The 26,482-nt window shown below is 34.9% G+C and overlaps 1 protein-coding gene across 3 annotated transcripts in view; it reads right to left on the minus strand.

Annotated features, from left to right (window-relative positions):
• LOC111507951 (uncharacterized) overlaps nt 1-26,482 on the minus strand; it is a 353,913-nt gene that overhangs the window by 201,795 nt on the left and 125,636 nt on the right. For all 3 annotated transcript variants that reach the window (XM_074178365.1, XM_074178366.1, XM_074178367.1), the window contains one exon: nt 1-26,482. This exon is cut by the window's right edge and continues 1,958 nt beyond it. In XM_074178365.1, coding sequence (XP_074034466.1) covers nt 1-26,482 — 26,482 coding nt within the window.

Here is a 26,482-nt window from a genome sequence, read left to right on the forward strand (position 1 = left end):
CTGTGGGCCTAGGTTCTCCAGTCACTCTAAAAGAAACAACAACATCATCTCCTTCAGCAAGGTTCAGAATTTTATCAGGTCTGGATAGAAACATCGCTGGCTTCCCATGTTGGATGGCTGCAGACTGAATAACTTGAACATACGCCGAAGTTTCGATCCGTCCCTGTGGATAAGATGCTCTACAGGTGTACTTTCCAGCTTCATATTGGTTTACATCGGTGATCATCAACGTATGGATACCTTTTTCCGTGAAGGTTCTGTGCTTGAAGGAAGCATCGGATAACTTTGTACCCTCCTTGAACCAAGTAACCTCAGTCGGCATTCCCTTCACTTCGACTTGGAGGCCTATGACTCCTCCACAAGGAACGAAAGAATCAGTTAGAACTCCTGAAAAATACGGTCGAACCGATCTTGTCGTACTGCTATCACGGGATTCTCTTTGCTTTGTTTTCTGATGAATGTATTCTTTTTTATTATGGAACTTGACATCGTGAGATATCTGGTCATTCCACAAGTCCGTTTCGACTCTACAAATATAACGTCCACTATCTTCTTTATCTGGATTTTTAATAGTTAGTTTGCATACTCCATTAGGTGAATATGTTTGGCAATGTCTTAAGCCTACACCTATTTCTGTTCCATCTTTGAACCAGCGTACTCTGGGTTTACTTGCACTTTTAAGCTTACATTCAAGAGTCAGTTCGTCATTTGAAATTTTGTAGTGATCTGTTATACTTCTCGTAAAAATTGGCGATCCACTGAGACTGTCAAACTCCTGTGCTATCTTCAAATAAGCAGTTGTTTGACTCGAACCGTGTTCATTCTTAGCTACACAGGTATATTCTCCACTATCAGTCATTGATACTTTCAGTATTTCTAAGCTTGCCACGTTATTCGCAAATTTTGTGAAGTAGTTGTTATCATCACATAAAGGTTGTCCATCCTTCAGCCATTTGATTTCGGCAGAATCACCATTCACCAAACTACACGTCAACTCGATTGTCGAATCAATAGTAGTGAGACGATCTATCAAATTACTTGAAAATATAGGTTGTGATGATATATGTCTGGCTCCTATATAAGAAGTAGGTTTGTAAGAGTCCATATCCAAATTGTTTGCTGGCTTTGTGGTATCTCTTGTTCTAGGTCTTCCTGTTCTTTCTTCTCCAGTTTTAACATCAACCACATAGTGAATGGTGTTACCAGAAGAATGTTTTTCATGACCGTTTGCCTCTCTTTCTCTGACACTTGATTCTGAACTTTTACTCGCTTCAGGCTTTTTATCTATTTCGGTAATTATTTTTTCAACTATTTGTATACTTTTTGATTCTTCTTTTTTCTCATATGGATATATTTGGTTTGACTTGTCTGCGAATTTGTTTGGATCTTCTGTGATTCCATCGGTTTTACTAAGTTTCTTTTCACCATAAACTGAAATTTCTTGGGCATCGTGAATGTCCTTTTGATCTTCAATAGATAAATGATTCGTTTCAGAAACTTCAGTAGTTTCATTTTCTTGTTGATCTGACTTTATTTGATCTATAGAGTGTTTCTCAGTATCTTCCACCTTCAAAACGGAAGGTTTTGATTTTTCTGCAGGTTTCTTCTTAGGAGAACTCTTTTTAGGTATCTTCATAACTTTGTTTTTCTTCATTGATACTTTGGGTTCATCATTGTTTTCAGCCCCGATTGAATTTTTGCCACCCTCATCTCGTTTTGCTAGCTTCTCTTCTTCTTGCGATTTTCCATTTTTAATTTCATCTTCATTCCTTTTCGTACCACACTTGTCTGAAAGTTCTGTAATACTATTTTCCGCTACCTGGTTACTTTCCTGAATATCATTTGTTTGTTCACCACTAGGGCCTTCAGTTTGAAGCTGATCTTGTTTGTGACTGTTTTCTATCAGATCATGCTCTTCTTCTCGCTTTTCTTCATCTTCATCTGAAGCCGACTGCTTTTCCAGATCTGTTATCAATTCAATAACGCTTCCATTGCATAGTTTCAAAGGTTCAATCATAGGTTTATATAATTTTGATTCTTTCAATAAATCCGTTAAATTGTTAATATTTTCATTCAGTTCTTTCAAACAAAATATAAATTTGGTTGTTGAATTTTTGTGAGGTTTTTCATTCAGTTCTACAGAAGCTTCTTGGCACTTGACGAATCTGTTAATAATTGTCTCATTTTTAATAACGTTCTCGTTCATATTGAAATTTTTTTCTGTTCTTATATATTTTTCGATGTCTACTAATGTTGTTTCCAGTAAACTGAGATTCTTACGGAAACCTTTGATTGATTTGTCATCTCCTAATAAACATTTCTCCAACATTTCGCATGATTTCTTAAACTCTTTCACGAATACCATATCATTTTGTTTCTCCATCATTTCTGTTACCAGTTTATCTATCAGTCGTTGAACTTCAACGGCGAATAAACCAAGAGATTGGGAAAGCACCTCCATTTTTTCGTTAAGAACAACTGAATTGGAAATCTCACCCAATGAACACTTCAAATCATTTACAATGGAATATATCTCCGTTTCATAACGTTCAATGGTCTTCAAACCAGCAGGATTTTCATTAGTATCTCCTAAGAAGAGACTGAGTGCGGTCAGTTTGTCCCCGATATTGTTCAAAATATTGGAATAATCGAATGAGAAGTCTTTTGTATCGAATCCGATCTCTCTAGCGAGTTTCAGGTTAGTTTGTAATTGAATTAGTGGGTCATACAAAATAGTAAAATTCAATACAAAATCCCCTCCTGAATTCTTCAATATATTTTTGTTATTATTCAACTCGTTGATCTCTTTAAGGAAATTGGAAACAGCTTTCTCGATGTTTTTCACAGACTTATTGTCAAGTCTCTCTTCGTCACATTCTTGTATCATTTGTTGGAGTGATACTAAAAGTTTTCCCACATCTTGGACAATATTCAAATGTCTGACATGTGGATTAGATGTAAGAGAATCAACAGACCTTAATACTTTCTTCAAATTAACGCATGTGGTGGGAAGTTCTACATGAAAAATATCTGGATCAGTAAGTACTGAATTTGTTGTTTTTGCAGCTCTTGATAACATATCCATAGGTTCTTGGAGAGCCGTAGAGATTTTTTCCAAATCTTTGGTCAGGTTTTCCGAAGATTTGACTTCTTCACTTTGTAGATGATCAATGATTTTGTTGAGAGGTTCAGCAATTTCAATGAAGGAATATACGACTTTATGGGGTTTTTTCTTCAATATTGATACATCTGACTTCAACTTTTCAATTTCTCTTCTTGCAATATTTAGGGGTTTCAAAAGTTCCGTATTTTTTTCAAACGCTTGCGACTTTATTTCGGAAACTAATTTTCTTTCTATTTTTTCAATTCTTTTAGACATATTTTTGAGTGGCACCAGTATATTTTTTCTAACCGATTCGTTGTTTGTGGGATATTCAAGAATTCTGTCGATCTGATTTTTGGATTTTAATAATTGTTTTTGTAACATGCTGTATTGTTCAACGGAAATTTGAGACTTTCCTATTAGGGAATTAATTTTTACGAACTCAATCAGCATTTCTTCAAAACATGGTACCGATTTTTCAAGTTCTTTTAACAGGTTGCTCTCGATTATTGGTGTTTCAGAAATATTTGATTTCTCGATTGCAGTCAAGCCTTCCTCTAATTTTGAGATGGCAGGTTTCAAAGAAAGTAGTTCTTGAATATTAGCAGCATCCAAATTTTGACTATTCATTCCTTTCAGTTCTTCAAATAATTGTTTAACAGGCGACCGCAGTTGTTTGAGTATTTCTGAATCTTCCCTTTCCTGCGCCTTCATCTGGAGCTGAGTCAAATACTTATGAGTTTTCTGGAAAAGAGTCTCCAAGTGCTTTTGCAAATAAATATCATCATCCGAGTTGCAGTTTTGATCCTTCAAAACCTGTAAAATTTCTTTTAATTCTGACAGTTTATTCTCCAGAAATAGTTTATCCGTTATCTGGAGCTCAGTTATAATGGCATCATTAGGTAATTTGAAAATATTCAGAATGCCGGAAATTGGTTCTACAATTCTCTCTAGTGAAAGTACAGTATCGAAGTGCATTTCTCCACTGTTCAAGATGATGATAATTTCATTTACAGGTTCATAAATAGAGCAGAATTCTTTAAAGTCTGTGTTCGTCAATATCTGTTGGTTCAAAGCGGTTCTTGAATATTCAAAAAGTAAACAGAAAGGCACTTTTATTTTATTAATGTGGGAGGTGTAGTCTTCTAACGTGATTAAATCTGAGGATAAACTATGCATTGTCACTAATATTTCCTTCAGAGACGATGAAAGCGTCAGTGATAGCGGTATTTTATTGAATTGGCTGAATGCATCTTCAATTATTTTGATGTTCGTCATAATTCTTTTGTTGATATCCGCTGGTTTGAAATCACTTGAATACTTCTCGAACTTCTCAATAATTATGTTCAAATCATTCATTGCTATCACAAGTGATTCGAAACTATCAATCAAATTTATGTCAATAACCCCAGTTTTTTCGTTCAAATTCTCCTCAAGTATTGATGATAATGTTTTTTTCATTTTGACAAAATCGAGATAAATTGGTTTCATAGAAGAAGCAACTTTTTTGGCAGACTCTTCAAGAGATTTTAAATTTGCAATTATAGTCTTCAGTGATTTTTCTAGTTTGGTTACACTGGCTATCAACTTTTCATTCATTTTTATAGTTTCTACTTTTCTGTCAATTGAAGTAATAGAGTTCTCCAGTGGACATCTGAGAATTTCTAGAGACTTTTTTTCTGGAATCATTTGAATGATTCGTTGAGAATTATGTTTCAATGCCATCAAAAAATTTGGCAAAGTTAATAACAACTTTTTTGATTCGCTAACTTCCATTCCAGTTTTTTCATGGGTTACTATACAATCGAACAGCTGTGATATTGTGTCTTTCAAATCAAAAAGCGTACGAAGCTGTTCAGGAGTGAAATCACTACAAAGGTCAATATTGGAATCAAAATCTGCTCTTGCGAATCCTGTCAAAGATTTAGCAATTTCTATTAATGCTTGTATATCGGCTGGTAATGTGTCCAGTTTTTGGGACTCTAAACGATCCGCTTCTTTCGACAACTGATCAATCAGATCTAAAATATTTTTCAATACTTCAACATCATCCCTAGATCGCGATGATGTTAGAACTCTATTCATCATTCCTTCAAATAAATCTAGTTTTTGACACAAAGTGGTGAATGAAATGCCTAATACTCCAAGACTTTTTGTTCCACACGATGTTTTTATTACGGTATCTGTGATATGGTTTTTTAGGATTGACAGAGATTCTATAATTTCTGGCAGAAGTAAATTGAAATCTTCAGGTGTTTCGAGTTTATCATTAGTTTTGGCGATTATCGACGTTGATTTTTCCATATACAATGGTACCTCTTTCAGATTTTTCAACTGTTCCAGAGATATGTCCTCTACATTTTCTAGTGAATATTGGTTCATCCTTTGGAACGAATAGGAAAGGGTTGATAACGCTTCTTCTACCTCAGAAATAGATAGTAATCCTTCTTCTGGGAACAGTGAATATTTATGTGCTCCTGTTCGCAAAATTCGAAAGAGTTCTTTCATCCTCTGCAGTATCCTATCCATTTCTTCTAGAAAAGGTTTCATTTCTATCATTGATGTTAAATTAACCTCGACATTCTCAAGTTTACTTTTTATGTCTTCAAGAGGAACCCTGATCACCTTCGATATTGAGGAATTTGTCAAAGCATCAATAGTGACATTGGTACTTTCTTTTAGTGCGGATATTGCGTTATTTAATTCAAGGATGAGTTCTTTTGAGTTTTCAGGTTTACTCAACGTATTTCTGTGACCACTTATGATAGTTACTAATTTCTCCATAGGAGTTATCAATGTAGTTAAGTTTTGAAATTGGGTGTTTGATATATCTTCAACAGAATCATCAAGAATTTTATGTGATTTTTGCAGAGCAATCAATAAAGTAGAGAATACCTCTTCAGCTTTGACGATTGAAATAAGTGGAGAGTTTTTCATTGGTTCTGTTTTCAGTAATTTTATTTCATCAATGAGATTAGAAGTTGAAGAAGCTATATTTTTGATCAACTCTTTTCCTTTCTTATCTTGATTTCTGGTAATATTCTTCAATTTACTGAGGAAAGAATCAAGGGGTACCTGAATATATTCCAAACTTCTTATATTTGGTAGTAACGCCTTGACATGAATCACTGCCTCTTCAACTGCTGGAATTGTAGATCGCATATCAGAGCATCGTTTTTCAATCAACTCAGGTTTGTTCATTACTCTTCTGATATGGCTAATATTTGCAGTAAGTTGTTCCAGAGGTTTTCCCAGAGCAACTAGAGTTTTGAATTGTTCTGGGGAAATATCTTGAACACTGTTCTCAGATATATATTCTATATTTTGTATCGACATTGATAATGTTACTAAAGAATCACTGACTTCAGCTATACACATTATGTCTTGATGTGATGGTGTGGTGAGTTTTCGTGCTTTCGTTTTCAGCTGCTGAACTTCTTTCAGTAACTGATTAACAGGCTTTCCAATTTCTTCAATTAATAATTTAGTACGTCTGGGTTCATGCTTGGTAGTGTGATCAATAGAGTATTCGATAGTTTCTAATTTATTAATCAGAATTTCAAGAGGTTTTTGAAGTACTTGAATACACTTCGCTTTTGATAATACTTCAGAAATATATGTTATTATTTCTTGTTTCACTGTTGGCAAAGTCAATTTGATCTGTGGTAAGAGTTTCTCCGGCATTTCATGTGTTTCTAATGTTTCTTCAATGTTCTTTGCAATCTGCAATATTTTTTCCAGAGGGGCTTTCAAATCAATAACATTTTCAGAAGGCGGAACTGGGACTGATTTTTCCACATTCAGGTTTTGTTGAATACAAATAGAGAGTGTTTCAAGGGAATCAGTCAAATCTATAATAGGGAGTATACAGGGTTCCAACGAAAAGGATACTTGTTGTACTTTAGATTTCAGTGAATAAAAGGCTTGGATGGATTTGTTTAAGCATTCAAAAAGGATTTGAAAATCCACAGGACCACTTTCAGAAAAAGTAATATCGTGCACAAATTCACTCTCTTTGCCTTCTATTTCTTTTTGTTCTACAATTTCCAATATTTTCAGAAGATGACAAAATGGAGAATGAAGTATCGCTAGACTTTCCGATTCTGCTAGGATTTGTACTGTGACAGATACATTTTCCTTCAGAGATATAAGTGCATCTGATAACTGTGGTAAAGTTTGTTCAATAACACTTCGGTTTTTCGCCATATGACCAATTGAAGAAATTACTTCATGAAGTTGAGCTACAGAATCTTTCAAAGACTCCATTTCATGAAACTGTTCAATCGATAAGTCAGTTAGATTCTCATTAGTAGCTCCTTGGAGATTTTTTATGGAGGATGATAATGTTGATAAAGATGTAATCATGGAATTTAGTACACTTAGAAAATGAGGTGGGAGAAGATTTTCATCGATATTCAAACACTCAATTTGTTTCTTGAGGTTCTCAAAAGGTGGAGAGATTTCCTCCAATATTGCCTTGTCCCTTCTAGATGCTAACTCTCTTGTATTAGCAGCATTTTGTTGTGATTCTGAAGATAGACCTGCTATTTCCAGAGAATTATTCTTCTCATTTAAAATAGGATCTGAATTAGTAATGTTCTCACTGGAAATATCATCCAATTTTATTTCACCTATAATGAATTCATTCATAGATTGCCCAATATACTCCAATTTGTCAAGTAAAGCTTTAAGTGGTGCCTCTATTAGCTTCAATATTTTCGTTTCTGATAGTGTTTCTATGAGTGCAGTCATCTCATGTTTTACTGATGATATGGCATTCTGAACAGATGGCAAGTTCAGTTTCAACATTTCCGGTTTCTTGAGCGATATTTGTTCATCAACTATAATTGCAGTAATTTTTTCCAAAGACTCTTTGAGTGTCGTTAAATTCTCCAATCGTGTTTCTGAAATATCTGCAGCAATTTCTGTTGAAGTAGCTTTCATTTTTGTGAAGGCGGTCGATAATGCATTCAATTGATCAGATATTTCTAGAAGTGAGTGAACACCTTGTTTTCTTTCAAGGAGTGAATCTTTCATTTCAACATTCAGTGTTTTGATTTCCTCACTCAAAACGTGAACAGGCTCAATAAGATTTTCAGTAAGAAATCTTTCTACTCGCGCATTCTTTTCACTCGCATCATACTTGGCGCTTCCTGAAGTTTCCGGTTCATCAACTTGTGCCTTGAACGGAAACTCCAGGACCTTTAATTTTTCAGTTTCCGGTAATGTTTGTATCAGTCTATCGATGGCTTCTTTTACTGAAGATATGGCATTCCGAACAGGAGGCAAGTTCAGTTGAGAAACTTCTGGTTTCTTGAGGCATTTCCGTTCATCATTCACAATTGCAGATAATTTTTGCATAGACTCCTTGAGAGTTGTTAAATTTTCCAGTTGCGTTTCTGAAATTCCTTCAACTGTTTCTGTCAGAATAGTTTTGATATCAAGAATGGCAGCAGATACTTCATTGAATGAATCAGATATTTGTAGAAGTGAACAAACATCCTGTTGTTTTTCAAGAGGTGAATCTTTCATTTCAAATTTCAGTGCTTTGAATTCACCACTCAAAACTTCAGTCGGTTTGATGAGATTTTCAATAAGAATATTATCCAACCGGGCTTTCTTTTCACTTTCATCATTCATGGCAATTTCAATAGTCTTCAATTTACCAACAAGTGCTTTGAATGGAACTTCCAGAAACTCTAATGTTTTCGTTTCAGGTAGTTTTGGTATCAGTCTAGTGATCTCTTCATTCACTGATGATATGGCCTTCTGAACTGAAGCAGAATTGAATTGTGATACTTCTAGTTTCTTGAGGTATTTGCGTTCATCATCTACTGAAATAGTTAATTTTTCCAGAGACTCTTTGAGTGACACTAAATTTTTCAAATGTGGTTCTGGAATGTCATTTTCTAGCGGAATAGATTTCATTCCCTGAATCGCAACTGATACTTCATTCAAATGATCAGATATTGCTACAAGTGAACAAACAGTTTGTTGTCGTTCGAAAGGTAGACCTTTCATTTCAATTTCCAATGTTTTGATTTCCTCAGTCAAAACGTGAACTGGTTCAACAAAATTTTCTTTCACAATTCTGTACACTCGCGCTTTTTCTCCAGTAACCTTATCCATGGAACTCCCAATAGCCTCCAATTTACCAATCATTGCCTTGAATGGAACCTCAAGAACCTTTAATTTCTTTGCTTCTGGTAGTGTTTGCGTCAGTTTAGTGACCTCTCCTTTCACTGATAATATAGCATTCTGAATAGAAGGCAAGCTCAGTTGGGACATTTCTGGTTTTTCGATGGATTTGCGTTCATCAACTACAATTGCAGATAATTTTTCCATTGACTCCCTAACGGATGTTGAATCTTTCAGTTGAGTTTCTGAAATGTCTTCAGTAGTTTCTGTCGTAGTATTTTCCATTTCAACGATGGCAGAAGCTACTTCTTTCAATTGAGCAGATATTTCTATATTTGGGCAGATTTCAATTTTTGCTATTTCCTCATTCGAAACGTGAACTGATTTCACAAGATTTTCATCGAAAGGTTCATTTACACAATCTTTCTTCTCACTTATATCATCAAGAACACTTTCAATGTTTTGCAGTTTACCAAGTAGTGCTTTGAATGGAACCTCCAGGATATTCAATATTCCTGTTTCTGGTGGTGTTTTAATTAGCCTAGTGATCTCTTCTTTCACTGCAAATACGGCTTTCTCAACAGAAGGCAAGTTTAATTCAGACAGTTCTGGTTTTTCGAGGTATTTGCGTTCATCAACTGAAATTTCCAATAATTTTCCTATACATTTATTTAATGTTGTTAAATTCTTCAGTTGTGTTTCTGAAATGTCTTCCTCAGTTCTTGTTGGAATAGCTTCCATATCTACAATGACAGCTGCTACTTCATTCAATTGATCAGATATTTCTACAAGCAAACTAGCACCTTTCTGTCTTTCAAGAGGTAAATCTTTCATCTCAATCTTCAATGCTTCGATTTCCTCTCTCAAAACGAGAATTGGCTCTACAAGATTCTCATCGAGAATTTTTTCTACATGTGCTCTCTTTTCATTTACATGACATATGGCATTTTCAATTGTCTGCAATTTACCAACTAGGGCTTTGAATGGAACCTCCAGAACCTTCAATGTTTTCGTTTCTGGTATTGTTTTTATAAATGTGGTGATATCTTCCTTCAATGAAAATATGGCACTCTGAACGAAAAGCGACTTCAGTTGAGACTTTTCTGGTTTCTTTAGGGATTTGCGTTCATCAACTATGATTGCAGATAATTTCTCCATAGATTCTTTTACTGTTATCAAATTCCCTAGATGTGCTTCTGGAATCATTTCAATAGTTTCTATTGGAGCCGCTCCAATATCTATAATAGCAGCTTCTACATCATTCAACTGATCAGATATGTCTAGTAGCAAATAAACACCCTGCTGTCTTTCAAGATGTAAATCTTCCCTTTCAAACCTCAACATTTTTATTTCCCCACTCAAAAGATGAACTGGTTGCAGAAGATTCAAATCAAGAAGTTTATCTACATGCACTTTCGTTTCTATGGTACTTTCAATAGTCTGTAGTTGACCAACTAGTGCTTTGAATGAATCTGCTAGAACTTTTGATGTCTTCGTTTCTGGTAGAGTTCCTATTAGTCTGCTGATTTCTTGTTTTACTGATGATATGGAATTTTTAACAGAAGGCAAGTTTAGTTGTCTTAGTTCTGGTGTCTTGAGTAATTTGCGTTCATCAACTATAATTGCAGATAGCTTCTCTATCGATTCCTTGAATGCTGTCAAATTTTTCAAAGGTGTTTCAGAAATTGTTTCAGTAGTTTCTGTCGGAGCAGCTTTTATATCTAAAATGGCAGCTTCTACTTCATTCAAATGATCATATATTTCTAGGAATGAGCAGAAACCCTGTTGTCTTTCAAGAGGTAAACCGTTTATTTCTACCTTCAGTGCTGTGATTTCCTGATACAAGACGTGAACTGGCTCCACAATATACTTATCGAGAAGTTCATTGACTCTAGTTTTTTTTTCATTCACATCATCCATTTCACTTTCGATAGTCTGCAATCTATCGAGCAATGCTTTAAATGGAACTTCGACGATATTTAATGTTTCAGTTTTTGATAGTATCTGTACCATTTTAATGATTTCTTCTTTCACCGACGTTACGGCATTCTGAACAGAAGGCAAGTTCGGTTCATACACTTCTATTTTCTGCAGGGATTGGCGTACATCAACAGTAATATCAGATAGTTTTTCTATAGACTTCTTGATCGTTATCAAGTTATTAATTTGTGGTTCCGAAAGCTTTCCAGTAGTTTCTGAAGGAGCTGACTTCATATTCTCAAGGGCAACTTCTACTTCGTTCAGTTGATCACATATTTTCACAAGTGAGCAAACATCCGCTTGTCGTTCAATAGGTATGTCTTTCATATCATCTTTCAGTATTTTGATATTCTCAATCAGAGAGTGAACTGGTTTAGCAAGATTTTCATCAAGAATTTTATTCACTTTGGTTTCTTTCTCACTAATATCATCTATATCATTTTCCATTGTCTCCAATTTACCAACTAGAGCTTTGAATGGAATTTCCAGAATCTTTAATGTCTTTGTTCCTGGTAGTGTTTCTACAAGACTATTAATTTCAGTTTTGATTGACGATATCGCCTTCTGCTTTGAAGACAGAGTCAGTTGATGTACTTCTGTCTTTTTGAGGGACTTACGTTCATCAACAACAATTGAAGATAATTTCATCATACACTCCTTGAGCATTGTTAAACTTTTCAGTTGAGTTTCTGAAATGTCCTCAGTTACTACTGTCGGATTAGCTTTTATTTCCGTGATGGTAGCTGATATTTCATTTAACTGATCAGATATATCTACAAGTGAGTAAACACCCTGTTGTTTTTCTAGAGGTATATCTTTCATTTCAATCTTTAGTGCTTTGATTTGCTCACTCAAATCGTGAACAGGTTCAGCAAGATATTCATCGATTAATTTGTTTACTAGTGATTTCTTCTCATCGACTTCATCCATGGCACTCTCAGTATTCTCCAATTCACCAACTTGAGCTCTGAGTGGAATCTCCAAGAGCTTCGATGTTTTTGTTTCAGGTAGTGTTCCTACAAGTCTTGTGATTTCGGTTTTGACTGATGATGTAGCCTTCTGAACTGAAGGCAAATCAATTTGGAGTACTTCTGATTTCTTGTGGGATTTGCTTTCGTTGACAACAATCGAAGATAATTTTACTTTAGATTCTTCGAGATTTGTTGAATTTTTCAGTTCAGTTTCTGTAATATCTTCAGTAACTTCTATTGGACCACCTTCCATTTCTGGAATGGCAGCTGCTACTTCATTAAGTTGATCAGATATATCTACAAGTGACTGTACACTGTGTTGTTTTTCAAGAGGTACATCTTTCATTTCACATTTGAGTTCTTTGATTTGCTCACTCAAATTATGAACTGGTTCAGGATAATTTTCAACAGTAACTTTGTCCACCTGCGTTTTGTTCTTATCAACCCGTTCAATGTCATTCTCAATATTTTCCAATTTACCGAATAGAGTTTTGAGTTGAATCTCCAGAATCTTTAATTTTTTCGTTTCTGGTAGCGTTCCTACAAGTCTCGTCATTTCAGTTTTAACTGATGATATGGCCTTCTGAACTGAAGGCAAATCAATTTGGAGTTCTTCTGGTTTCTTAAGGGACTTGCTCTCATTGACAACAATTGAAGATAATTTCACCACAGATTCTTTGAGGGTTGTAAGATTTTTCAGTTGAGTTTCTGAAATGTCTTCAGTAACTTCTCTTGGACCAGCTTCCATTTCTGTGAAGGTAGCTGCTACTTCATTAAGTTGATTAGACATATCTACAAGTGACTGAATACCATGTTGTTTTTCAAGAGGTTCATCTTTCATTTCAAATTTCAGTTCATTGATTTGCTCACTCAAATCGTGAACTGGTTCATCAATGACTTCGTCCACCTGCTTTTGTGTCTCATCAACTTCACCAATGGCACTATCAATATTTTCCAATGTACCAAATAGAGAGCTGAGTTGAATCTCAAGAATCCTCAATTTTTTTGTTTCTGGTAGTGTTTCTACAAGTCTTGTGATTTCGCTTTTAACCGACGATATGGCCTTTTGAACTGGAGGCAAATCAATTTGTAGTATTTTTGGTTTATTTTGGAATTTGCTCTCATGTACAACAATTGAAGTTAATTTTTCTATAGATTCTTTAAGAGTTGTTAAATTTTTCAGTTGAGTTTCTGTAATGTCTTCAGTAACTTCTACCGGACCACCTTCCACTTCTGTAATGGCAGCTGCTACTTCATTCAGTTGATCAGACATATCTACAAGTGACTGAACACCTTGTTGTTTTTCAAGAGATACATCTTTTATTTCACATTTGAGTTCTTTGATTTGCTCAATGAAATCGTGAACTGGTTTAACAAAATTTTCATCAATAACGTTGTCCACTTGCGTTTTGTTATCATCAACTCCACCACTGTCACTCTTAATATTTTCCAATTTACCGAATAGAGTTTTGAGTTGAATCTCCAGAATCTTCATTTTTTTTGTTTCTGGTAGCGTTCCTACAAGTCTAGTGATTTTTGTTTTAACTGACGATATGGCGTTTTGAACTGAAGGCAAATCAATTTGGAGTACTACTGGTTTCTTCTGGGACTTGCTTTCATCGACAACAATTGAAGATAATTCCACTACAGATTCTCTGAGGGTTGTTAAATTTCTCGATTGAGTTTCTGAAATGTCTGCAGTAACTTCTCCCGGACCACCTTCCACTTCTGTAATGGCAGCTGCTACTTCATTCAGTTGATCAGATATATCTACAAGTGACTGAACACGGTGTTGTTTTTCAAGAGATACATCTTTTATTTCACATTTGAGTTCTTGGATTTGCTCACTTAAATCGTGAACTGGTTCAGCAAAATTTCCATCAATAACTTTGTCGACCTGCGTTTCATTCTCATCAACTTCACCAATGACACTCTCAATATTTTCTAATTTACCGAATAGAGTTTTGAGTTGAATCTCCAGGATCTTTATTTTTTTTGTTTCTGGTAGTGTTCCTACAAGTCTAGTGATTTTGGTTTTAACTGACGATATGGCGTTTTGAACTGAAGGCAAATTCATTTGGAGTACTACTGGTTTCTTGAGAGGTTTGCGTTCATCAACAATAATTGAAGATAATTTTACTATAGATTCCTTAAGCATTGTCAAATTCTGCAGTTGTGTTTCTGAAATGTCTTCAGTAGTTTCTGTTGGATAAGCCATCATGTCAATAATGACAGCCGTTGCTTCATTCAATTGATCAGATATATTCAGAAGCGAGCAATCGCCCTGCCGTTTTTCAATTTCAAACTTCAGTGCTTCGAATTGTTCACTCAAATCTTCCACTGGTTCAGTAATATTTTCACCAATAATCTTGTCCGCTTGCGTTTTCTTTACATCAACTTTATCCATAGCTCTTTCAATACCCTCCATATTAGCAAATAGAGCTTCGAGTGGAATTTTCAGGATCTTCAATGTTTTTGTTTCTGGTATTGTTTTTAGTCTAGTGATTTCGGTTTTAACTGACGATATGGCCTTCTGAATTGAAGGCAAATTTATCTGAAGTAATTCTGATTTCTTGAGGGATTTGCTTTCATCAACAACAATCGAAAACAATTTCACCATAGACTCTTTGAGCGTTGTTAAATTATTCAATTGAGTTGAAATGTCTTCAGTTAATACGGTAGGATAAGCTTCTATTTCCGTGATGGCAGCTGCCATTTCATTCAATTGATCATATATTTCCACGAGTGCCTGAACACCTTGTTGTTTTTCGAAAGGTATATCTTCCATTTCAAACTTAAGTTTTTTGATTTGCTCACTCAAATCGTGAACTGGTTCAGCAAGATTTTCATCAAGAACTTGCGCTTTCTTCCCACCAACTCCATCCATGACAACACTCTCTACATTCTCCAATTTACCAAATAGAGTTTCGAGTGGAATTTCTTGGATCTCCAATGTCTCCTCTTCCGGTGGTGTTTGTATCAGTCTAGTTATCTCTTCCTCCACTGACAAGGAAGCATTCTGGACAGAAGACAAATTCAGTGGGAACACTTCTGGTTCATTGACAGATTTGGTTTCATTATCTGCAACTGCAGATGATTTTTCCATAGTGTCGTTGAGTGGCGTTAAGTTTTCCAGTTGTGTCTCTGGAATTTTTCCAGTAGTCTGGAAGAAGTCTGGAGAAGTAGATTTTATATTTTGTATGGGAGCTACTACTTCTTCCAACTGGTTGGATATTTCTACTGATGAGCAAACATCCTGCTGACTTACAAGAGGGTCCATCTCACTTCCCAGAGCTTCGATATTCTCACTGGAAACATGAACTGGTTGAACAATATTTCCATCAAAAACTTCTTTTATTTGCGCTTCCTTGTCACTTACAGCATCCATGGCACTTTGAATGGTCACCAGTTTGCCAACTAGTGCATTGAGTGGAACCTTCAAAATCTTCAATGTTTTCGTTTCCGGTATTTCTTCTAAAAGTCTAGTGATCTCAACTCTCAATGATGATATTGCATTACGATTTGGCGATGACCTCATTTGGGATACTTCCGGTGATTTTAGGGATTTACGTTCATCAACTACGATTGCAGATAATTTCTGTAAAGACTCCTTGAGTGTTGTTAAATTTTCTAGTTGTGTTTCTAAAGTTTCTGTAATTCCATATTCCATATCTTGAATTGCAATCGATACTTCACTCAACTCATTAGATATTTCCACAAGTGAGCTGATTCCCTGTTTTCGTTCAATATGTAGGTCTTTCATTTCGAACTCCAATGCTTTTATTTCCTCACACAACACTATAACTGGTTCAGCAAAATTCTTCATCAATGCATGCTCCACCGACATTGGTTCCAGACATGGTTTTGTTATTGTGTCACAGTTGCTAGACGGAATATTTTCTATGTTTTCCAGTTTATTTGAAAGTGATATCAAAACACCACGAATTACCTCAAACTCACCTCTTTCTGACAACTTTTTGACAACATCCTCAATTTTTCGTTGTAGTTCCTTCATCATACTGTCTATTATTTCCATGCGTTGTGGTTTTTCATCTTTATTTTTTTTCGTTGTCATGTATTCAATAATTTCTCTGGAAATATGTTCCAAAGGTTCATTCAGAAGAGTTAAAGCTTCCAGTGATTCAGATACTTTGTGGAAATTTTCGTCTGGAGAATTTTTCATATCTTCAAGCAAATTTGTCAGTTTCGAAATTGTATCCAAGGACTCGAAGAGTATTTTATGTTGAGGGGGGGATGATGGCGACTTTTCCTCTGCTTCAAGTGATTTCAGATTCATCTCTAAATTTTGGAGGGTTCTCAAAATCGTTTTTAGAAATGCAATATTTGACTTCATGTTTGAAACTTCCAATATACTTTTATTATCTACGTGTGACTTTTCTTCTAGGTTCAATAATGGTTCGATAAGTGATGTTATTGATGAAACCAAAAGTTTATATGGTTCACACAAGCATTGTAGTAAAATATTATTTTTGGACGTATCTACTATTGATTTTGAATTGTCATGTATAGATAATAACACATCTTTTAAATTAATTTTCATCTTCTGTACATTTTCATCCGACACACATCTGATATTCGACAAAATTTGAGTCAAATTACTGAACAGTTCGTTCTGTTGTCTCAACTCCTCAAGATACTCAGCAGGTATATCTTCATTATTGACTTGAAGCTTCATCATCTGGTTCACGCTGTCAAGGAGGAAGTGAATAGGTTCCCTTAATGAATGAACAATTTCAACATGATCATCATTATTGTCACCACTGATTTCTAGATTTATTTCTTTTTCTAGATCTCCAATTACCTGAAAATTTTCCAAAAATATTGTCGAAATATTTTTTGAATCTAATAAGTGATATTGCATGTTAGATATCACATTAGACAGTTGCTCCAGTGGTTTTACAATTGCTTCACTAACTTTTGAGGAGCGTGGTACTTCTATAACTTCAATTGCTTGTTCTACATATTCTTTGGCTTCTTTCAACGCCTTCTGCTGTATCTCTTTCAAAACTGGCTTCTGCAGTGTTGTTGTCAAGTGAACAATTACTATACTCAAATTCTTGAAACACCTCTGAATGTATCCTGAGCACTCTCTAGATTTCGGAGTCAATATTTGCGGAACTTCAAAGGTCATAACTTCCTGAATACAATCGATTAATTCATATAATTCCAGAGCGAAAATCAAAGCTTCACTGGGAGTTGCATTAGTTTCCAAAATCATATTCTGCAGAGTAATTATTTCTGATTTAATTTCCGTTATAGGTTGTTCTGAAAGTCGTATATCACTAGTATCTGACAGTTCTGACTTTTCTTTGAATGAAGCCATCATTTTTTGTAAGTGCAAACTGAATTCTCGAAGAATATAGAGGTTCAATTGATCTTCCGGAGTATGTAGTAATTTTTCGCATGATTTTCTTATGTCTTCAAAAGAATGTTTTTGTTTCTCATCTTCCGCCATCAATATTAAAGACTTGTTCAAATTATCCACAGGAGTTTGCATTTTTTGTGATAAGGACGACAAAGTTATGATAGATTCTTCATTCATCACATCAATAATTGATTGCAAAGGTTCAATTAAATGTTTTCTAACATCTTCTCCATTAATCTCATCTAAACATTGAATCAAATACCCACAATCGTTGGAAATACCTTTTCTCAAATATGTGAAGGATTTCTTGGTTGATATTTCATTTTGAATTTTTATGATAGCCTTGCAAACGCTTTCCAAGGGATATATAAAGGTTTGCAAGATCGAGTCTTTCTGATCGGGATTTTTTATTAGAACGGCTCTCATACAAGCACTGACCAGTTTATTTTGCAAGGCATCTAATTCATTTAAAAAATTCTGATTTGCTTCTACCCCACTAGAAATCCTACAAACTTGTGAGAATGAGCTTGAGATTTGGTGAAGAAGATTTTTTTCGATTTCAGGTATCTCAAGATTCTTACACTTATTTACCTGAATCTTCAACTCTTCCACTGGATGAATGAGATGGGAAATTAAACTTATATCATTATAGGGAGCATCTCTGAACTTGATCGCAAACTGAAGCAATTCTAAAAGATTATTGTTGAAACTTTGTAGCAGCGGATTGAAACCGAAGTTTGTTTCTAAAGGAAGCAAATATAGTGTATCCACATTATTTGATAAATGTCCCAGTTGTTCCATAACTGAAGGTATTTGAGTATCTACATTTTTTGCTGTGAAATCAAATATTTTTTCTCTAAATGCTTGTAAATTTTCAGAAAAATCTTCGGATTTTTTTATCAGTTGAGAAAATGAATTTGCAATATTGTCTACGTCTCTCAATTCGTCAACAGTTATTGGAGTTTCTGGCGCTTTCAATAATTCTATGATAACTTCTAAAGGTTTGTATATTAGTTTATCGATGATTTCTTGATTCTCCACTATTGTTCCATCACTAGACTGCGTTAATGATGTCACACATCCTTCTAAGACTTGGGTAATTTCTATCAGTTTGGCTGTTATAATTTCAGATTTCATATTTTGAACAATACCTACGATTTCGTGAAGAGGATTTGAAAAATCTTTCAAAATAGACTCTTGATTTATACTGTCAAGTAGTACTGAAAGTTTTTCCAAAAAAGCCTCGAATTTGCCTGATTGCCCAGAAGTAGTAACACAGTTCATAATTTCGACCAAAGAGTTGAGTTCTATGATAGAATCGTTGATCATCTCTATTAGATTATCTTCAACTGCAGATAATTTTATTTTTTTGTCCTCCATAATCATAACAGAAATGAATTGTAAAGCTGTTAGAGGCCTCCTCAGCTCAGAGGTAGTTATTTTCCTAGTACTTTCTCCACCAGTTGATTCAAACGAATTGATACAATCTTGTATATTTTGCAAAGAATTTTGCAAACTTATTAGTGGTTCATGGAATGATAACTTCTGAGGTGATAACAGATTTAGGATTTCTTCTCCTATAATTTTCATTTGTTCTCCTAAAGCAAGCATAGGCGAATTCTTAGGCAACTTTTCCAGACTTTTGGTGAAACTGTCGACTATTTTTCTAATTTCTTCGAGGAGGTTATCGTTGATATTCATTGATACTGTTATCGTTGCTTGGAGTATATTACTAAGTTCAATGATATAACAGTTGAAATTTTCGATAATTTTCATTTCCACTTCATTCTCTATCATTACATCGTCCACTAACGTTTCGGCAGAAAAAATAGAGACTTCGAGTTGAGACAATGTTAACTTTTCTTCTTCAGAAACTACTTTCAACCTTTTTGTTATCTCTTTCAAATTAACAATAGAACGCTTCAAATCAAACCTCTTACTATCCATTAAAGGAATATCCTCCACAAGATTTATGACATTTTTCACAATTTCCTCTATTTTTTCTAAAAACTCTTTCATTTTCGTTTGTTTTGGAACTATCACCACAGATAACCTCAAAACCTCTATTGCTGCTTTAACATTTTCAGCACTCATATGAGTTGGCATAACCATCTCACTTTGTTGTTGAGCACACAAAATGTAATTATTCAAAATATTCAAAGTATTATTAACTTCTGAGACAGCTGAAAGTTCCTCTTGTGCAACATTTGGAATATCCAATTTTTTTATATTTTTTTCAATGCCTTCGATTGATTTCACGAGATCTTTAAGAGCCTGCTTTTTTGGCTTTGGCAATGTACGAGACTCCATTTCACTTAGAGAATCATGTAGACGAGTCAAAGACTCCGAAACTGATTCGATATGTAAAATTGTTTCTTCAACATCCACAACGATTTCACTTTTTTCAGCTGTATCAATATGCTCATCAATAATTTCATTTTCCATGTCATGTTCTTTCATTTCTATGAGGTTTTTCATTTCCTTCTTGTCCTGAAGAGACATTGTTTGTTCTTCAGGAATTAATGTTTTGTTTCGCTCTGAGATAGCTTCGCCACCTAATGCTAGTTCAACATTTTCTCCTCCTTTGCTCACAATTTGTTTTGAAATAATTGGTTCATTGATTTGCAAATCTATAGTTTGATTTATTTGACTCAGATTTTCTTTAACGTGTTCCGACGTGGTTTTGTCTGCCGATGATTCAACTTTGGAGTCTTCTACGGGTTTTGATATCTGAAGGTCCTTTTTGTTTCCATTTACCTTATCAGTGGTCTCATCTACGCCATCGCTCTCAACATACGATATTTCCTTCTTTGCTTCTTCAACTTCAGTTATGTTAGCCGGAAATTGCGTAGGTATTTCTAATGGATCTCCATCTTCCGCTGTAAATTCCACTGTGATATCTTTCAAATCAACTGCTGAATCTACCAAACTAACGTTCGTTTCATTTTCTTTCAGTTCATTTCTGATTTCTTCAACAGTACTATCTGCAATAGATACCACCTCTCGGATGCATGAATCCCTGACTTGGTCGCCATTTTTTGTCACTGAAGTATCATAATCTTCTCCATCAAATTTTACTATCGTGGAATCTGGCGAGATTTTTTCCACAATCGGTGTTTCTGGATTATCACTTTTTGTTACTGACCGTATCATGGACTCATTCGCAATTTCAATACCACCATCTGATTTTTTTTCTATATTCTCGACTTCATGTCTATCAGTATTTTCCATAAATTGATCTTTTACTTCAACTGGAATCAAATCATCTCCACTGATATTGAAAGGCTCCTTGTTTTTTTCAGTCTCATATTTTTTTAGGTTTTTATTTTTGACTTCATTTTTTTCGTCATTTTTGATATGTGCATCGATTTCGGCAAAGGAAGTGTCTACTGCCTTCTTCAAATCTTCTCTTATTTCTTTTTCGATTGCATTTTCGTCTAATTTGTTGATTGCGTCCTTTTCTCTTTCAATCTCTTCAGGAGACTTTGTTTCATTCTCCAATTGGGATTTTTTGTTCGTTTCGTCTATTTGATCCACTCTTTCCTGAAACTTTTCTTCATTTTCAGAACGAATACTGTCTCTTTGGAAACTCTGTTGTTCTCTACTTTTTTCATCAAAAACCGTAAGATTTTCTTCTTCCTTTTCTTCTTTAACTTCAATTATCTCCTTGATTGTATTCTGATCTTCTTCAGTCTTCGTATCGTCTTTTGTAATCATCATTTGCTCACCATCTTCTTCACCATCGACTGCAATTTTACTTGTTTCCCAAACTTTGTTCTGCTTTTCGACAACAGGCATTTCTTCTACTTCAGAACTTTTCATCGAATGGGACTTTTCCTCCACTGGGTTCTCAAATTCACATTTTGTTTTTTTGTCCACTACCGCTGACAACTCGTCTCTTGCCAAAGAGCTCTTCTCCATAATATTTGTGTTTTTATCTTCAACGTTTTCTGGTAATGAAGGTGTAATTTTCTTGCCATCTTCGGTTTTGTCAGGAATAGTTTCGAGCTCATTTTTTCGAAAGTCCATCAATATTTCATTGGAATGTATAACTTCATTTTTTAATAATTTTTGAATTTTCTCTACGAGTTCTATCATTCCTTTCATACTTTCACCAAAGGGTGAGCTATTTTCCATCAAAATAGTCTTCAACTCATCACAATTGACCATCATAGTTTCATCGACGGCTTGGATAAGTGATTTGATTTTCCCTAAGAAAATCGACTCGTCAATGGACAAAAGTCGCAAACAATGTGATTGGTATTCTTCCAAGCTACGATCAAAATCTCCCAAAATCCGTAACAATTGTTCAGTATCAGTAGGTTTGTTTAGAGTTTCATCAGCATTTTTCAATACTCTTTCAAAAATACGCTTCACCTGTTCTCTTTTCCATTCTTTTTCATATTCAGTCTGTAATTTTTCCATCACTTCTGGCAAAGAAACTAAAAAATCTGCTAGATTATTGGATACGTCTTTCAAAGATTTGCTCTCAGAGAATCGTTGTGTGATCACTGCCAGTTTTTCTGCAAAGAAAGTGGGTTTCTTCTGAGACATTTGCATGTTTTCTTCAACAGTGAGCATGGAATTGACAAAAGAATTGATTTCATTGAAAATATCGGTCATCTCTTCTACGATTTTCGCATCAGGTTCAATTAGAGTTTTTTCCATTGCATCGTATATTGCTGTTTGTAAAGCATAGGAACATTTTTGGAGATTCACGATTTTTTGTTCAAAAGTTCTTGATTTGATACTTGCAATACTTTTGGCAAAGCTTTGCAATGATTCAGAAGCTCTTCCGAAAACTTTCAATTTCATATTCTCATTTTTTTGTCGGGCACACTTCAATTCTTTGAGGATCTGTAAAGTAGTATTGACTACTAGCTGAGTTGTTCGCATCAATTCTGTCAAATTCTCAGGTTGATATTTATCTAGGAATTCAGTTAGTAATTTTATCATTGAATCAGTATTATCACTGTTTTTCAGATTTATGAAATCTTCCACTCTATAGAATATATCTCCAACGGAGTGTAAATACTCAACATCATTTTCCTCATTTCGTTCAATGCATGTTTGTAGGGCCAGTATATCCTGCAGTAAAGCCTTCATCAATATGATTTTGTCATCATTCCGATCTTTATACGATTCACAAGTAATTTTTAGGGAATCTAAACAGTTTTGAAAATTATTCAATGCTATCTGCTGTAAAAGGTTTGTTGTAGACGTGTACACTTTTTCCAAGAGATTGTTCAGTTCTGGAGTGTTTTCAAAAGCTTTTGCCCTCAGTTCTTCAATATTCATCTTCATAATTAGCGACTTTTCTCTTTGTGTGTTATCGATTAGGGATCTAATAACGTTTTCTAAGCATACTACAACTGTACCAATTTTCGCATCATCGTGAAAGTCAGAGGATTTTATAGCATTAACTACGTCCTTTATGGATGTGACTAAGATTTGATTTTCGCAAGATTCTTCTTGCCTGATTATATTCACCAATGAAGTTAAGCTTTCCAGTTGCTTCGAAAGTGTTCTATTATTTTCTTCGGAGGAACAAACTGGCTTACCTAAGATTAGATCCTTCAGAAATTCTATAGATTTTTGTAATGGCTGAATTATTTGCGACGTCATAAATGGAAGATTCATTGATGAGTTTACTGAATTGATTAACTCATCAAGGGCGATTGATGGACCCGTTTCGTTTGTTCCATTGTTCATTATAGCGAGGGAAGTAACGGCACATAAAAGCTCTAAGATATTATCCAAATGATTCATCTCTGAAGGGTTTGCAAAGTGGTAATGTATTTCAGAAACATTTGTTATGAATTTATTCAACTCTTCTCTCACCGACTCCAGTTCACTGTTTTCAGATAGGGATTCAATAATTGTTTGTAATATTTTCAGATTTTTCAATGGTTCTATACTTTCCATTGCAGAATTTATAGCAGTTTGTACCATCGTTCTTGCATCTTGAGATACATCCACGGTTGGAATAGATTTTGACAAATTTTCCAAAGTGACTTTCAATGCCTTCATTGAACTTCCAACCATCCCTGGATTCATTCTGTTTATTGCTACATTCAAGACTCCCAAAGCATCTTCCAGGGGTTTGAAGTTCTGGTAGGAGTTTTCATCCATTTCGAGAATAAGAAGTCCAACAGCAGTTGCCACACTTTGTAATTTCGTAACAATATTTGAATCATAATCGATTGCAGCTAGAGACTGTTGAAGACCATAAATATTCCTCAGAGTTGTCAATTTTCTTAAGGTTCCTATAGAATTGTGCAGGAGTCCCAAAATGTTTCTATCAATGACATCTGATGAATTCAAGGAATCACTTAAGCAATCAATCTTCTCACGAACAAGCTTTTTATTTTCTTCCAATCCACATACACATTTCACTATCAAATTTAACAATTCTTGAATATTTTCCATTTCTGCTTCATTGCTGATACTCATTTCTGTTATGAGATTTTCAATTGTTATGAAATTTGTGTACAGGTTTCCTATGAGCTGTTCTTGATTCGAATCGAGAGTAATTCGTTTTAGATCTTTCAAAATCGATCTGAGTTCTTTGACCTCTTGAATGATCTCTATTTTGAATTTTTCGTCTATGCAATATGTGATGGCTTTTTTAACTTTCTGAAGGGGCTCTGAAAAATTAGATTGCATGCAAGGAAGGAGATCTTCAATTATATTACCCAAATGTTCAACAGTACTCTGCAGTTCTACCAGTTGCTTCTCTTCACCTTCTGCTTTTGTAATAACTCTCACAATTTGACTGAGTAATGTTAGAATGATCTCAGACTGACGAAAGTCCAGGGGATTCTCCTGGAGAAGTATTGAAAAGGACGGTCTGAAAATTTCGCAAACTCGTTGCAATTCTATAATAATGGGGTTATGTTCATCCGTTATTTTCATTTCTATCAGTTGCACGATACCTTCCTCTAAATTATTCAGTAATTCAACTGAAACAGTTTTTTCCGTAATTTCTTCGGATATCTCAGACAATATAGAACTTGCACCTTGCAATGTCTCTAGAAGCAGCATAGTTATTTCTGAAGTTGACTCAAGAGAACCTAAAGAATTATCAAAATCTTTTATTGCCACTGTTATGTCTGTCAAACTCTTTCCTTCAAGCAGTTTCTCTATTATGTTGTTGAATATCCCCAACAACTTTTCGGTTTGGGAAATTAGGTACTCATCTTCTTCCGTTGATCGTGAAAACAGTACTTCAGAAACCTCAATGGCCCCCTGAAGTTCACAAATCAACTTTTTCAATACCAGTCTCTTTGAGAATGGTGTTAATTTTTCCAGAGTAGCTCTTAAACGTGGTAAGTTGATACTTTCGTATATTTTCAGGGCAGACTGGTTTTCATCAATGTAGATATGAAGTTCTAATATAGTGCTTACAAATTCTAAAAGAGACAAAGTTATGTGTTTGAGCCTTTCATTTTTCAGTTCTCTCAAGTATTCCAATAATTTTTCAGTTGAAGGCATGAGCTGGTTTACTATATTCGAAAATTCATATATGTGACTAATTGTTGGAATTGCTGATCTCAGCTCGTTGAGTAAAACTCCTACATTTTCTAAATTTTTGAGGTCACTTTGTTTGATGTCATAATTGAACATTTCCAGTGATACTATCTCTATTGCGTTCCTGAGTGGACTGTGCAGAGTAAATAGTTTTATCTTGAGGTCATCTGGAATAACATTTAATAATTCAGCAATTTGAATGAGTGGATTTTTAACGTTCAAAAATATATTCTGTCGATATTCCTGATCTTTCTGGACATCCATGAGAACTGCTTCAAGCTGACTCAAAGGATCGCTAAGGTTACGAACTTCCTTTACATTTTCACTGGTTATAAAAGAGTTTTCAGAGTCTACTAGTGAAGACTTCTTAATTTCACCAATGGAATTCAAAATTTGAGTGGTTATTCTCAATAAATCATGGGATATCTCTTCGTGAGACCCGGATAAAGCTAATTCATAAAATGTGACAACATTTTTTTCCAGTACGTTGAGATTTTCGGTAATTATTTCACATGTTTCATCCGAGATAGATTCTGCTTCTGCAGAATCTGCCATAACAGACAAATTCTGCACAGATGTTATACTATTTCTCAACTCTTCGATGTTCTGTTGTCCGTACCGTATCATGGTTTCTAAATGTTGGGTTTCATCTAATATATGTTGATGCATCACAGCTACGTTATACTGCAAGTGCTGTAACGTCTGATACATCTCGTTGAGATGTTCGATGTTTCGTTGTGCACCGAGAAAATCGAGAGCTGCGATGATAAGATCTTCAATCATCTCTAAAGGAACTATGTGCTTCTGCAATGACACCCGGTCGCTAAGAGAAAGGTCTGTTTTGGCTTTTCTTACTAATTCGTCTTCAATCGCAACTCGAAGATCTTGTATTCCTGATAGGAAGGGATCTAATTCTGATGATATGTTTTCTGTGCACTGTTCACTCAATACCCTGAGAGTACATTCAGTATCCTCTAGGAGTGAATCGGGAACAACGGTATTTGAGGAATCTTCCAGTATCACAACAACATTATCACTTTCCATGGCCTCATTCGTCACTGATTCAAATGATACTCCATGTTCAATTAGACTACAAATGTTTTCCCGGACTTCACATATCTTTCCTCTGAGCACTGAAAATAAGATACACAAATCCATACTCTTGAGTTGTTCATCGTCAACTATGACACATTCCTCAAGAATATTCAAAAGATTAACAGTATCTTCCAAAATATACTTTCCTGAAGATGGTGTAATACTCATTACTAAGCTATTTAAAAGTTGAATTGGTTCATTCAAACACTCTAGTGCGGTAACTGTTCCTTCAGTTCTCATACGCGAGGCTTCTGTAACTGTCGTTGCAAGGTCTTGTTG

Source organism: Leptinotarsa decemlineata, unplaced genomic scaffold, assembly GCF_025532065.1.
Source record: "Leptinotarsa decemlineata unplaced genomic scaffold, Ldec_3_MD MMD2_tig00003736_RagTag_RagTag, whole genome shotgun sequence".
Taxonomy (NCBI): Eukaryota; Metazoa; Arthropoda; class Insecta; order Coleoptera; family Chrysomelidae; genus Leptinotarsa; species Leptinotarsa decemlineata.